General features: G+C 50.1%; 1 protein-coding gene across 6 annotated transcripts in view; it reads right to left on the bottom strand.

Moving 5' to 3' along the window:
- The window catches only part of PC (pyruvate carboxylase), a 117,462-nt gene that overhangs the window by 20,481 nt on the left and 80,568 nt on the right, over positions 1–16,413 (bottom strand). For all 6 annotated transcript variants that reach the window (XM_081280937.1, XM_081280938.1, XM_081280939.1 and 3 more), the window contains one exon: positions 81–216. In XM_081280937.1, the coding sequence (XP_081137063.1) occupies positions 81–216 (136 nt within the window). The remainder of the gene's footprint in view (positions 1–80; positions 217–16,413) is intronic.

Genomic DNA, 16,413 nt, shown 5'->3' on the forward strand with positions numbered 1-16,413 from the left:
CTCCTAGGCCCGGGGACAAGCAGAGGGGCCAGGGTGGGGCGGGGTGAGGAGGAGGCTGAGGCTGGCAGCTCCGGGCTCACCTCTGTTGGCCACCATGACTTTCTTAATGGGCTTGTACTCCAGCCGCCGCACATTTGGGGAGGCAGCAGGGGCAGTGGAGGTTCGGCGGATACCCAGGAACCTCAGGCCCCCTCGAACTGTCCGGAACTTCAGCATCTGGGGAGGACAGAGTCCAGTTAGAGAGGCTGCAGCACTGAGGCTTCCCGAGCCATGGCAACCCCACACAGGGGCCCATGCCATCCGCCACCTCCATTTGTGACGAGCGGTAGACAAGGAGCAGATGGAACCCACTGGAACCCCAGCTCCCATTGCCAGGCTCAAAACCAGAGGACCTCAAGCTCTGAAAGCAATTTTTGGCTTGCTGGTGTCTGTGCAGGCACACCGCCCAGGCAGGCCCTGGCTGTGGCCTTTTCCCAGGGTCCTGGCAGCCAGGAAGGAGGGCAGCAACAGACTTGTCCTGTGCGCGGATTCTCGGGAGAGAGCCTGAGCTTGGTTAAAGCAGGTTTCTCTCAATAGTGGCAGAAATTTTCCTTTCTACAAAGGGCAACTAAATACATCATCAATAAAAATCACCAAGGACAGGCACATTACCATGGGAGGTCAAGCCCTGCTGTCGAGATCCACCCACACCGGCCTGTGCGGGTCCCAGGCACACAGCAGGCTGATACACCCCCCACCCCACCCCACCAGAGGGGCAGACACCCACCAGAGCTAGCCTCTGGCGCAGGACCGCCCCTTCCGACCAGCAGACTACTTTGGGAGCTGAGTTCCAGCCCAGACCACCCACACCAGCCCACTGGGGATCCAGGCTCTCAGTAGTCCCGGGTCCACCCCACCTCCCGGGGACAGACACCCACCAGAGCCTAGCCTCTGGCGTAGGATTGCCCCTTCTGACCAAGAGACTACCGAGGGAGGTCAAGCCCAGCCGCCCAGATCCACCCACTCCAACTTGCATATAGGACCCAGACCCAGGATGCAGTAGCATTCACTGAGGGACACCAGCAGGGTCTGGAAGCCCAACATCAAGGTGAGGTACAGACAATCTGCACAGTACTACAAGAATATAGGGAAGAAACTGTAATATCTCAGATCCACTCTGCAAGAAAGGAAGACACATAGACAACATGAAAAACAAGGGGGGAAAGTGCCCCCAACAAACCAGGACACTGTAATAACAGAACCCATGCACAACGAAGTTGATGGAATGTCAGAGAAGGAGTTCAGAAGGTCCATAATTAAAGTGACCTGTGAATTAAAGAATGACCTAAATGAGCAAATACAGGAGAAAATTGATCACTCCAACAATGAGATGAGAGACCAAATACAGGTAGCAAAAGATTACTTCAAGAGAGAGAAAGAGAGAGAGAGAGAGACTCTGACAAAAAAAAAAAAAAAAAAAAAAACAGTCAGAAATCCTTGAAATGAAGGATACAATAAATCAAATAAAAAACTCAATAGAAAGCATAACCAACAGACTAGATCACTTGGAAGAAAGAAAGTCAGATAATGAAGACAAAGTATACAATTTGGAAAATAAAGTTGATCACACAGTGAAGATAGTTAGAAACTGTGAACAGAACATCCAAGAATTATGGGACAACATCAAAAGACCAAATCTAAAAGTTATTGGGATAGAGGAAGGCACAGAGTTTCAAACCAAAGGAATGCACAATCTCTTCAATGAGAAAATATCAGAAAATTTCCCAAGCATGAAGAACAAATTGGAAAACCAAAAAGAAGAGGCTTACAGGACACCAAATGTACAAAATTACAACAGATTTACACCAAGGCACATTATAATGAAAATACCTAGCATACAGAATAAAGATAGAATCTTAAAAGCCACAAGAAAGAGGAATCAGATCAAGGGGAGACCAATTTGTATCTCAAATCTATCTTGTAGCTTTTTCAACCCAGACTTTCAAAGCCAGGAGATCGTGGAACAACAAGCTCTGAAAGAAAATGGATGCCAATCAAGAATCTTATTTCCAGCAAAACTAAGCTTTAGATTTGATGAAAGAAAAACCTTCAATAATAAACAAAAGTTAAAAGAATTTACAACTAGAAAGCCTGCACTACAGAACATCCTCAGTAAAATATTCCAAGAAAAGGAAATGAAAAACAATGATAAAAATCAGTAGAGGGAGGAATTACACTAAAGGAAAATCTAATCAGAGGAGAAACCAAGTCACATTAAATACCAAAAATAAACAAAAATGGCTGGGAATACAAATCATGTCTCAAAAATAACCCTGAAATGTTAATGGCCTAAACTCACCAATCAAAAGACAAAGGCTAGCAGATTGGATTAAAAAAAAAAAAAAAGACCCAACAATATTCTGCCTCCAAGAGAATCATCTCATAGAAAAAGACATCCACAGACTGAAGGTGACGGGTTGGGAGAAATCATACCACTCACATGGACTGCGGAAGCAAGCAGGGGTTTCCATCCTCATATCAAATGAAGTAGACTTCAAACTAAAGTCAATCAAAAAGGATAAAGAAGGATACTACATACTGCTCAAGGGAACCACACACCAAGACTTAAAAATTATAAATATATATGCCCCCAAACATATGTTCATCAAAAAAACTCTTCTCAAGTTCAAGAGTCAAATAGACCACAACACAATAATTTTGGGTGACTTTAACACACTTCTTTCATCACTAGATTGATCTTCCAAACAAAAACTGAACAAAGAAACTATAGAACTTAATTATACAATCAATATCTTAGACTTAGCTGACATATATTGAATACTTTGTCCTTCAATGAGAGAATACACTTTCTTCTCAGCAGCACATGAATCCTTCTCTAAAATAGACCATATATTATGCCACAAAGCAACTCTTAGCAAATATAAAAAAGTAGAGATACTACCCTTCATTCTATCAGATCATAATGGAATGAAATTATAAATCAATGATAAAATAAGAAGTAAAATCTGCTCCAACACCTGGACTAAATAATATGCTACTGAATGAACAATGGGTTACAGAAGATATCGAGGAGGAGATTAAAAAAATTTAGAGGTGAATGAAAACACAGATATATCATATAGAAATCTCTGAGACACTTTGAAGGCAGTACTAAGAGGAAAGTTCATTCCATGGAGTTCATTCCTTAAAAGAAGAAAAAGTCAACAAATAAATGACTTACATTACATCTCAAAGTCCTAGAAAAAGAAGAAAAAATCAACACCAAAAGCAGAAGACAGAAAATAATTAAAATCAGAGCTGAAATCAATGAAATTGAAACAAAATAAACAATTGAAAAAACTGACAGAACAAAAAGTTGGTTCTTTGAAAAAATAAATAAAATTGACAGACCCTTAGTCATGCTGACGAAGAGAAGGAGAGAGAAAACCCAAATCACTAACATATTTGATGAAAAAGGAAATAACACAACAGACACTACAGAAATACAGAAGATAACTAGAAATTATTTTGAAAACTTGTACTCCAATAAAATAGAAAATACTGGAGACATTGACAAATATCTAGAGTCATATAATTTGCCCAAATTGAATCAAGATGATACACATAATTTATACAGATCAATTTCAAACATGAAATAGAAGACGCCATCAGAAGCCTACCAACCAAGAAAAGCCCAGGACCGGGCGGGTACACAGCTGAGTTCTACAGACCTTTAAAGAAGAACTAACACCAATATTCTTCAATTTATTTCAGGAAATAGAAAAAGAGGCAGCACTTCCAAACTCATTCTATGAGGCCAATATCACTCTGATTCCAAAACCAGGCAAAGACACATCAAAAAAAGAAATTTCAGACCAATATCTCTAATGAACATAGATGTAAAAATTCTCAATAAAATTCTGGCAAATTGAATACAAAAACATATCAAAAAGATCAAAGATCAAGTGGGATTCATCCCAGGGAGGATTGGTTTCTCCTCTGATTAGAAGATTGGTTCAATAAACGGAAATCAATAAATGTAATTCCTCACATCAAAAGACTTAAAGATAAGATCATATGATCATATCAATAAAAGCATTTGACAAAATACAGCACCCCTTTATGTTCAAAACACTAGAAAAACTAGGGATAATAGGAACATCTCTCAACATCGTAAAGGCTATCTATGCTAAGCCCCAGCCAACATCATTCTAAATGGAGAGAAATTGAAGTTGAACTGAAATTCTAAAAACTGGAACAAGGCAGGGATGCCCTCTTTCACCTCTTCTATTTAACATAGTTCTTGAAACACTGGCCAGAGCATTTAGACAGACAAAATAAATTAAAGGGATACACATAGGAAAAGAAGAACTCAACGTGGCACTATTTGCTGATTCTATACCTAGAAGACTCTAAAAGTTCCATCAGAAAACTTTGAGAACTAGTAAATGAATTCAGCAAAGTAGCAGGATATAAAATCAACACCCACAAATCAAAGGCATTTGTGCATATCAGTGACAAATCCTCAGAAAGGGAAACAAGAAAAATTACCCCATTTACAATAGCCTCAAAAAAAAAAAAAAAAAAAAAACTTGGGAATCAACTTAACGAAAGAGGTGAAAGATCTATATAATGAAAATTACAGAACCCTAAAGAAAGAAGTCAAAGCAGACCTTAGAAGACAGAGAGATCTAGCTTGCTCTTGGATAGAAAGAATTAATATTATCAAAATGACCATACTACCAAAAAACAGTATACAGATTTAATGCAATTCCAATCAAAACCCCAATGACATTCCTCACAGAAAAAGAAAAAGCAATCATGAAATTCATCTGGAAAAACAAGAGACCCAGAATAGCTAAAGCAATTTTAGTAAGAAGAGTGAAGCAGGTGGCATCACTATACCCAACCTTAAACTATACTACAGAGCAATAGTAACAAAAACAGCATGGTATTGGCACCAAACAGACTGGTAGACCAATGGTACAGAATAGAGGACACAGAGACTAACCCACAAAATTACAGTTATCTTATATTAGACAAATTTCTTAAAAACATGCATTGGAGGGGCTGGGGATGTGGCTCAAGCGGTAGCGCGCTCGCCTGGTGTGCATGCGGCCCGGGTTCGATCCTCAGCACCACATACCAACAAAGATGTTGTGTCCGCCGAGAACTAAAAAATAAATATCAAAAATTCTCTCCCTCTCCCTCCCTCCCTCCCTCCCTCCCTCTCTCTCTCTCTCTCTCTCTCTCTCTCTCTCTCTCTCTCTCTCTTTTTCCTCTCTCACTCTCTCTTTAAAAAAAATGCATTGGAGAAAAGAGCCTCTTCAACAAATGGTGCTGGGAAAACTGGAAATCCATATGCAACAAAATGAAATTAAACCCTTATCTCTCACTATGCACAAAATTCAACTCAAAATGAATCAAGGACCTAGGAATAAAACCAGAGACCCTGCGTCTAATAGAAGAAAAAGTAGGCCCTAATCTCCATCATGTGGGATCAGGCCCCAACTTCCTTAATAAGACTCCTGTGGCACAAGATCTAAAATCAAGAATCAATAAATGGGATGGACTCAAACTAAAAAGTTTCTTCTCAGCAAAAGAAACAATCTGTGAGGTGAACAGAGAGCCTACATCTTGGGAGCAAATCTTCACTCCTCACACATCAGATAGAGCACTAATCTCTAGGTTATATAAGGAACTCAAAAAGCTAAACACCAAAAAAACAAATAACCCAATCAATAAATGGGCCAAGGACCTGAACAGACATTTCTCAGAAGAGGGAACAATCAATCAACAAATATATGAAAAAATGTTCATCACTAGTAATTAGAGAAATACAAATCAAAACCACTCTAAGATTTCATCTCACTCCTGTCAGAATGGCAGCAATTATGAAGATAAACAACAATAAGTGTTGGCGAGGATGTGGGGGAAAAGGTACACTCATACATTGCTGGTGGGACTGCAAATTGGTGCATCGAATATGGAAAGCAGTATGGAGAATCCTTGGAAAACTGGGAATGGAACCACACCATTTGACCCAGCTATCCCTCTATACCCAAAGGACTTAAAAACAACATGCTCCAGGGACACAGCCACATCAATGTTTATAGCAGCACAATTCACAATAGCTAAACTGTGGAACCAACCTAGATGCCCTTCAGTGGATAAATGGATAAAAAAAATGTGACATATAAAGAATGGAATATTACTTAGCAATAAAAGAGAATAAAATCATGGAATTTGCAGGTAAATTGATGGAGTTAGAGAAGATAATGCTAAGTGAAGTTAGCCAATCCCAAAAAACCAAATGCCAAATGTTTTCTTTGATAAAAGGAGGCTGATCCATAGTGGGATAGGGAGGGGGAGCATGGGAGAAATAGACAAACTCTAGATAGGGCAGAGAGGTGGGGAAGGGAGGGGACGTGGGGTTATTAATGATGGTGGAATGTGATGATCATTATTATCCAAAGTACATGTATGAAGACACAAAAATAAATAAATATAGATAGATAAATAAATATGATAATTAATTTTGTGTGTGTAATACTAGGGATTGAACCCAGGGGTGCTCCATCACAGAGCTCCATCCCCGGCCCTTTTTATTTTATATTTTGAGACATGTTAATTGCTCAAGCTGGCCTCCAACTTGCAATCTTCCTGCTTCGCCCTCCCAAGTCCCTGGGATCACAGACATCCACCACTGTGCCTGGCTAAATATAACAATTTTTAAAAATACATGAATAAAAATATTTAAAAGAAAAAAAAATCACCGAGGGCAGGTGAAATACGCCAATCACAGAAAGACAAATGCCACAGGACTCTACTACAGACCGTCCCTCAAGTGGTCACACCCGTGGAGACAAAGTAGAATGGTGGCTTCTGGGGTTGGGGTGGACAAGGACTTGGTGTTCTGTGGGGACAGTTTCAGATTTGCAAAATGAAAAATGTTCTGTGGGTAGATGGTGGTGACAGTCACATAACAACATGCACCGAACAGTGCACTTAGAAAAGGTTCAGATGATAAAAGTCATGTGATACGTGTTATACCACATCAGACCTTTTTTTTTCTTTTTTGGGGGGTTGGGGGGAGTACCGGGGATTAAACTCGGGGGTGCTCAATCACTGAGCCACACCCCCAGCCCTATTTTGCATTTTATTTAGAGACAGGGTCTCACTGAGTTACTTAGGGCCTCACTAAGTTGCTGAGGCTGGCTTTGAATTCGCGGTGCTCCTGCCTCAGCCTCCCAAGCTGCTGAGATCACAGGCGCGCGCCACTGTGTCCAGCACAATAAAAACTTTTTTCATCAAGTGAGGAAAGCTGACATCCCAACATTTGAAGCTCAGAGGTTGACTCCTTAATTTTATAAAGGAGGGAAACCCAGCTCCACGCAAATCTGAAAGGACAGCAGGGGCCACCTGCACGGCCCCACCCTGATGGCCCTTATCTACCTGTGTGAGTCATTTCTTCAAAAAAGTTGGAAACACTTGACTCAGCCATTTCATTTTAAGTAAGGAACTTAAACACAAATTCAATAAGCAAAACAAATATTGTAAAAACCCTAGTGTCATGTGATGGCCACCAATACAGAGAGGAAGAGAAATACAGACAGAATGGAAAGGAAAGTAGGACATTAAGAAAGAAGCCTGTGGGGGCGGGGCTGGGGCCCAGTGGGGGGCTGGCCTAGCAGTGAGGTTCCATCCTCAGCAGACACTGTGTCCAAAGGCAGGAAGGCAGGCAGGGAGGAAGAAGTCTGCAAAAGAGACCTACAGACAGGAGCGGAAGGACAGCCACTGACCGCCAGGCCCGTGCAAGGCCTCAGGGCAGTGCAGGAGGCAGCCACGCACAGGTCTGTGGAGACTGCACTTTGCTAAGACCATGAGGGGACAAGTCTGACACATTCCAGAGAGATGGAGGGCAGGACCTGGAGGTTGGGAGCCAGGAGAGGCAGGGCCCAGGGCCAGACATCCAGGCCTCTCTTGGGCGGCAGGGAGGGATCTGACAGGTTTGGAACTGGTCTCTCTGGACAGGCAGCACAGGGACTGCAGATGGCACACGCCTGGACTTTGCAGAGGCTGAGGCCAGAGACACAGAGCCTCTGACAGGGGAGGAGCCACGGGGGCTGCCGTGGGGTCAGGGAGATGTCTGGGGTACAGCAGGTCATTTCACTGAGGTCCACCGGCATCCAAGAAAGGAAGAGACCTGGCCTGTGCAGGCGAGGAGACCGTTCCCACTACAGGACGACTAGAGACGGGCAGGTGGGGCGGGGGACACAGAGGGAGGAGCCAGGGAGGAAACCTGGCACCATGGACAGGGGTGGTGTGGAGGCCTGGGAGCGAACGTTGTTCTAATAGCGCCACTGGGTTTTTCCAGGCCTGCACGCTCCCTGGAGCACACCAAGGTTGAGTCTGGACCAGGAGGAGACTCCGACAAGAAGACAGAGGGGCCACCTGAGACGAGGCAGGAGCAGGAGCTCTGGGGGCTGGGGGTGGGCCGTGGCTCCAAGCAGCAGGGGACAGGCTGAGGAGGGCGGCGCTGGCTTTGGAAGGGCCTCTACATCAGACCTAGCCGCACTAACACAGATAAGGTCCCTTGCTGGGCTCCACGCTCCTCATCTTTCAAAAATAGAGGACAACAGTAATTTCTACACCTTGTTCTCATTAAAGAAGTCCCCTTTAACAAGGGGGTGGTGCAAGACCCCGAGCCTATCTGACCCCCACGCCTCTCCTTCTGTGCCAACCTACAAGGAAGCTTAATGGGTATAACAGGCTCCTGATGATCTCGCAGAACAACCATAACATGCTCAGTAAGTTGTGTGATGTGGTCTCTGTGCATCTCACGGCAGGTCTCAACAATGTCACCGTGGTTTTCTTTCCTTAATACCTTGAGAATTTCTGCCTTTTCACTCAGAGGAAGTGAAATGGCTTCTCTGGCACATCTGAACTGCTGGCACCGCTACCCTCGCATTTGGGGCCATCCAAGTAAACCGAGGGTGACAGCCCCACGCACTGCCACCAGAGCAGTCCACCTGATGACGGCCGTGCTGCCAAGTGATAGGCCGGTCTGCTGACCAAGGCTGACTGGCAGCTCGGGAGGAAGCAGGATGGCGTGGGATTTCGTCTCACTGCCCCGAACAGCCACCATCCAAAACTTGGGCTTGTTTATTTTGATAGTTTTCCATTTAATATTTTTGGAACACAAATGACCACACGTCACTGAACCTCGGTGAAGGAGGACAGCCATGTGCAGTGGAGAAGCCCAGCAGGCGCCACATCAACGCAAGACAAAGGTCCACATCACCCGTACCAAGCTAGTACCATGCACCTCCTGAGGTGCCCGCCACAGACACGGCGTCCCCTGGGGTCCTGCCTCCCGTGCACAGCCCGGATCTCGTGGAAGACAGGCAAACCCAGACTAGGAGAACCCTACGAGATAACTGGCTCACGCTCTTCAAACATGTCAAGGAGCACGAAAGAGTCGAGAATGGTTTCAGATGACAGGAGGCCAAAAGGACGAGTAAATGCACGTGTGAGCTGGACCCTGGACTACTGACACTGTCGGGAACACTGACGAAGTGTAAATAAGGTCTGCAGATCAAATAGCACTGGATCGATGTTCGCTGCCTGATCTCGTCCCCGGGTCTGACTGTGCTCAGGGAGAGGACACCTCATCTGCACGTGAGAGCGCTGAAGTCCTCGGGGCCAGTGGCGCACGTCTGCAATTTACACTCCAATGGGTCAGGAGACACAGGGGGACAACAAAGGAAGCAGCAGTACCGGGGACTGGGGTGAGAGGTTGGAGAGGATTCTTTGGACTACTTGATGCTAATTCTGAAATCATTTCAAAGTAACAAGTGAAACCCAGGCCTGGAGCTGATCCCATGGGAGGAGTGGGCCTCGGGCTAGCTGGGAGCTTGGGACAGAGACATGCAGCCCTGTGCCCTGCTCTGGGCTGAGCACATGTGACATCAGTGCCTGTCATGGCCCCCCGTGCAGTACAGCCTCCAGTCTGTGGAGCTCCACTCTGGGTGGGTGATCAGAGCTGCCAAAACCCTTTCCTTGCAGGAAGCAGGTGGTACTGGCAGCGTGAGACACACACTGGACACGGGCACAGGGTGCAAGTCTCACCCTCGTCCTGGGGAACCAAATGCAACTCTGCCCAGGACCAGGAGGGGCCAGGAGGAGTAAGTGAACCACTGCACAGCACAAAGCCAAGAGGCACAGGTCCCAGTGGCTCTGGAGGCTGAGGCAGGAGGATTTCGAGATCAAAGCCAGCCTCAGCAAAAGTGAGGCCCTAAGCAACTCAGCGAGACCTCTTCTCTAAATAAATACAAAATAGGGCTGGGGATGTGCTCAGTGGTCAAATGCCCCGAGTTCAACCCCCGCTTACCCCTCTCCCCCTAAAAAAAAGGGAAGCACAGGGCTCCTTTGGACAAGCAGGACCACAAAACAGTAACTGCAGGGCTCCCCCTCACCAGACATCAAGCCATTCAAATAAAACACTGAGGGGCCGCCCTTGCTGTGGTGTTAGCAACGAGCATAAACAGTGTCATTCAGCTCGGGTAAGGCACAGAGCACACCCGCAGCTCCGTGGTCATCAGGGCAGCTTCGCCAGAGCCCTATGTAAGGTGATCGGGAGCCTTTGAGATGTTTATGCTCCCGGCCCAGTCTTAGCCATCCTAGGAATCCAAATCAAGGAATCAGTCTAAAACGGGAACCAAGAAGTGTGCACAAAGATGCTCAAGACAGCAGAATTCACAGAGCTCTGACACCAGGACGCTGCTCGGACAGTAAGCATCAATGACAGTGACGCGTGGGCTCCATTCCGATGATGTGGGAGATGCTTGTGATGCAATAAGAAGCCGAGAGAACAACCGAGTGCCATGACCTGTAGGCGCCCTCCACGCAGCCCATGCCGCAGCCCCGCTGGCTCCCACAGGCTCCACTCAAGCAGAGCTGGTGTGCCCTCTGTGTGCTTTCCCATATTGCCACGTGGAGAATTCCCATATTCTTCCCCACTGGAGATGCAGTATTTATGGTGTGAAAACATTCCCGGGGGACGGGGGACCTTTGCAGAAAAAGGCCAAGGGGAGACCTCAGTCCCTGGTGAGAGGACACGGCATTAGGCACACTTCCCCTTTCCACGGGCTGCCCCGGCCGAGCCTGCCCCGGCTGCAGGCAAGCTCCTCACAGCTGACGACAGCCCACTGGCACCCGGATTCTCAAACCTCCAGAGAAGCTTCAGGCTATTCCCAGGGGCCCTGTCTGTCTCTCCCCACTATTTGGGTTGGCTCCCCGACTCGGGGACTCCGGTTGTCTTGGAGGTCAGTAGGTCGTGTCTCCCCACCACACATGCTCCCCACTTGCTTTTCCAGATACAGAAAGCGGTTCAGTAGATATTCCACCAAAGGCCAGTACCCTCTGCAGCTCCGGAAGGCCCACCCCTGCCCCCGCAGTGTCACCGAGTGATCACTAATCTGACAGTCAGGACAGAGGGCTGCACTGTCCCTCCCCGCACCCCGCAGGCCCTCTCACACATGGTTTGGCTCAGGAGCCTGGTGAAGGCTCTCCACAGGCCAGGAGTGACACGGCAGTCCCAATCCATGAGGCACCCGGGCCCGTGGACAGTGGGGAGTAAGAACACTCATGTCCCTGCAGAGGGCATCCAAAGCAGGCCTGGACTCGAGACCTGAGCTACCAGCCTCTGGGTGAGGGAGCTCCGCCTGCGGCACACTGGGCAGAGGCAGGATGGAAGCAGGGCCCGTCCACTGAAGTCCAGGCAGGGGCAGTGGCCCAGGGGCAGCCCCTCCCTGTGGGCAGGGGCCCAGCTTTCCTCCCCAGCTCTGAGGTTTAGCACCTGAGGCCCAGTTTCCTTATCAGTAAACTTGGTACTGCCACTCCAACCAGAGCAGGTCACCCTGGGGGTCAACTGAGACAGAACACCTGAAGGGCCAGGCCTCAGGGGACAAAGCCAGCCTGTCACTCTCTTTCCCCCTCCTCCTAGAAGAATGCAGAGATGGAGAGGAATCCCATTCACCTCCACCCAGCTCTGCACGGCTCACCTGACCACCCCCCATGCACAGCTGTCCTGCCTCCCCCCACCACAAAAGCCCCCCACCCTGAAGGCACCAGGAGCCTGCCGGCCGCGCAGCTCTCTGCAGGTCTGGGCACATACTGTACTTTGCCACATGCTGAAACTTCCCCCAAAGCTGGAGTCAGGTGTATAGGGACACACCCGTCCTGGAGCACTCACCCTGCACCAGTCAAGCACCTGGCTTTCAGCACAGAGGACGTGGCAGAGAAGTCACAGCCAGCTGCTGCTCTGCCTGGGGTCACTGGCCCCAGGATACAAAGTTCTTTGGCACTGGGCTGCAGGAGCCCTGGGCTGTGGCCAAAGCAGAAATCAGGAGAAGGGGTACCACCTCCTGAGGCCCAGAGGCCGGATGGGAGGGAAGGGGAGGCAGGGAGGTGGGTCCCACACAAGACAACCCAAAGCCTGCCCCCGCTGTCCCCCGGATGGGCAGGATTCTAAGGGAGGGAGTCCAAGGCCAAAAGGCAGAGCAGAGCTCCGTGGTGGATTTAGGACATGCTGCCACAGAAGGTTAAAGGCACAGAAATGTCAACCTACAGGCAGAGCGGGCCTCGCAGAGCAGCTCAGGAAGGGGTGGTAAAGAGCAAGTGTTGTGGGACCCCTGGAACCTAGACACGGCCAGAGTTAAGTTCGCTGCCACAGTTGCAGGGCCTATCACCACCCTGTCCCTCCACCCTCACGCAGGACCCAGCACAGGAAGAGGCATCAGAGATACAAAGATAAATGAAAATCTACCTCATTCCCAGAACATCCCACCCTTTCTAGAAAATGGTTAACCTGCTTCTCCTTGGCTGAATACCGCTGCTCTGCAGACCTGGCCTGACCCCGAGGCCATTCCAGCATCCATGTCCACTGGAGAAAGCCTGCCCGGGGCAGCTGGGGGCTGCACTGCAGCGCCCATCCGGATACAGGCTTCTGGCAGCTGTCACCAGAAACTCATCTGAGGCACGGGGACTGGGACAGTCTGCAGGAGGAGCCCAGTGGGCAGAGTCCCACTGCCCCCAAATCTCACCCCACCTCCCAGAGCTGACGCGGGAAGAGGCTGCTGCACAGGGCTGGGGTGGACACAGGAGCCACAGGTTGGAGGCTCTGTGAGCCCAAGGGAGAGCAGAGTGCTGAGGTGGAAGCCGAGGACAGTGAGAGGGCCTCAGCCACCAAAAGCCCTCCTGCTCCCAGACGCCTGCCTCTGGTATTAAGAGAGACCCCACCCTCAGCCTGTCTGAGACCAAGCCCCAGAATCCTGTGTGCCCAGCCTCCTTCCTCATGATGGCACTTCCCAGAAGGCACTTGCAGACATGGCCTTTTCAGGTTGTCACTGTGCCAGGTGCATCCTGTCACGCCCCCATGAAGGCACACAACAGGGACATGTGGACATGGGAGCCACGGCCCACCCTGTGCCCTGCATTTGGAGTATGCGGTTGGTGGAAGGTTGGGAAGAGGCCCTCAAGGTTGACAGGTCTGGCCGAAATCTGCCTGAGGACGTGGAGGCCTCATTTATGGAGCCGAGCGGCATCTTAGTCAGCCCTCGTCCTCAGGAGCAGCAGCTGACCCAGAGTTTCCCCTGTCCGCTTGTGTGACCAGCCTCCTTGCACTGGCCTGCAACCTGCTGTCAGCAGCATGGCAGGACAGACACTTTTGGGTCCCACTAGCAGAGCAATTGGCTCAGGTCACGTGCCTTGGGGGACAGCACACTGTCTTGCTTGCTAGTAGTGATACCCAATAGGAAAAACCTCCCTTTCCTGGCTGCAGCGATGAGGGGGCGGTAAAATCCAAAGACCCCGATGCTGGCTCCTCTCCAGAGCACCGACAGCCAGGGAGGCCTGTCAGCTGTCCCTGGGCCTGTCCCTGGGCCTCAGGGTGCGCATTAGAGACAGGGCAATCGTGAGGTCACTGGGACGCATAAGTAACTCCTTGCAAGCAAGAACGAGCCACAGCAAAGCAAGGAGCATCTGGTGCATCTCCTGCCGCCCCTAAGGGTGGCTCCCGGCTTCCGCCTCTCCTCCACTTCGGTCTCCCTCGATGCTGGGTCCCTGAGTTTTCCTTTCCCACAGGGAGTGGCACTCAGCGGGAGGGCCTGCCACAGCACACAGGGGGAGGCAGGACAAGGGCCTTGACACCGACTGCCCAGTCCCAATGAGCTGCTACCACACAGGAACATTGTGGAGCTCCGCCCACAGTGCAAGCAGGTGGACACAGACAGTGGACAGGGAGCCAGGGGAGCCGCCATTCCTGCTGGGCCTTGGGCTGTGCAAAGGTGTTCGTCTGTAGTGATTCATGTGACCCTCGAGATTCCAGCATCCCCATTACAGTTACAGAACGAGCACTGAGACTGAGCAATGTGGCCAAGGTCATCAGCAGAGTCAGGTTTAAGCCCAGCTCCTGCCCCCTCCCGAGCAGGGGCGCTGTTAAGGACTAGAGTCTTCACCGACTACAGGATCAGGCTGTGGCTTGCAGCAGAAGCACAGTGTGGCAGCACACGGACACCAAAAAAAGCAAAACCAAAATCCTTCTTCTGATAAAAACCGCCTGAACTCCTGCAGGCCACCAGTGGCCGGTGCTGCTACCTGAGACCCGCCAGGCAGCGCTGGCAGCCGCGCATCCCAGATAAGCCAGGGCAGTTACAGCTTGCCCAATAGATCTCCAAATGTCCCCAGAAACTCTGCTACTGCAGACCTACACTACATCTCCCAGGCTGCCTCTTGCAACCAGAAGCAGCAGGAAATCCCATAGTCGGGGCCATTTTGGTCCAGACAACATGACTACTGTGCGGAGCAGAACACTGACGGCCCCCAACAGCTGCTGTAGCCAATCATGTCCTCCTAGGACCCACATCACTTTGGCCCTTAATACCCATTGTCGTGTAGCATCTCCTGCAGCCTCAGAGGGCAGCAGGGGGCAGGAGGTCACGGATGGCAAAGGTGAGGTCCTGCCAGGGGCAGCTGGTGGTGTGGGGGTTCTGAAAGGCCAGGAGTCCCTGCTGCCGCGGCAGACCATCTCAGAGGTGCACAGCAGCAGGGTGAGAGGAGGGGTGGCTCGGAGACAGGCCCCACAATATCCTAATTAATCAACAAGCCCCTCCCCAGCTCCCTCCCGCCAGCCCCAGCACCCCAGCCCTCCGGCCCAGCCTGGGCTGCCACCAGCCTATGAAAAACCAGAAAGTCTTGGCAGGGGACTCGGGGTGGCGGCAGTAGCCTCTGATGGACGGGCTACTCTCTCCAGGTTGCTCCACACTGTCCTAAACATGTCCTCCGGGGGCCCAGGGGCTGGAAGCCAGCAGGGACAGATGAAAGGAGGACGCGCCTGGCTTTCAGGCTGCACAGACTGATATCAAAGAGCCTGAGGTGGGAAGGACTGAGGCTGAGATTTCTGGGTAGTAGGAACCTCAGGGAGGGCACGAAGAACAATGCAGGTGACAGAGACAGCAGAGAAAACCAAAGGCGACGGGACACAGCATGCAAGCGCCAGCTGAGGCTTCGCAGCGGTCTTGTGCTCCAGGGCTGTCCCCAGCCTCCAGCCACTGTGATCACCAGGCTCCCTGCAGTGCCACAGCGCCCAGCGACCCTCCACTCAAAGGCTGTGACCCAGGGGAAGGTAGCCTAAGCAGCTGGCATTGTGTGGGTCTGTGCACTGAGGGACAAAGGGGCCTCGTGAGGTCCCAACGGAGTGGCAGGAAGGACAGGGCCAGCCAGTTGGAGGTGGCTGCTCCCAGCCTCACTGGAGGCAGTGAGGATCCAGGGCCAACACTGCCCCCTGGTGCAAGGAGCTGTCACTGACAACTTCCAGCCAGGACACAGGTGTGGCCTCAGGGACAGAGGGAGGACAGTATTTCTCTTAGTGCTGGCACTTGATCACTGGGGGAAGGCTCTCAGGGAAGGGGTCACTTGCCCTACCTGGCCCACACCCTTTAAGACGCAGCTCAGGAACACTTTCCTGGACACTCAGCCTCCCCAGCCGGTTCCAAAACCCCCAATGGGGCAGCCACCCCCTTCAGTCAGCACAATGAGTTAACAGACACGTGAGTGTCCCCTACACACAAGATTAGAGCCCAAAGTGCTGGTGACAGCACACAAGGAGGGTCAAAAGGGCAGAATCAGCAAAGAATGTTTGTCTCTCTCCAATTTACATGTAGAAACCTTGATCTTGGGTTTCCCAGCGTCCAGACTGTGGGAAATACACAAGCTCATATGGCATCCTGTCAAAGCAGCCGGGAGGGTGGGCACCAGGACAGCCGAGGCTCAGGGCGTGCGACGCTGGACAGGGCAGCGCCTGTAGGCGGTCAGGGATGCTTAGTCCCAGAGCCTCTGCCACTTGCTCGCTCCTCACCCCTCAATCCAAGACCA

This window comes from Spermophilus citellus, assembly GCF_964194105.1.
Source record: "Spermophilus citellus genome assembly, chromosome: 2".
Taxonomy (NCBI): Eukaryota; Metazoa; Chordata; class Mammalia; order Rodentia; family Sciuridae; genus Spermophilus; species Spermophilus citellus.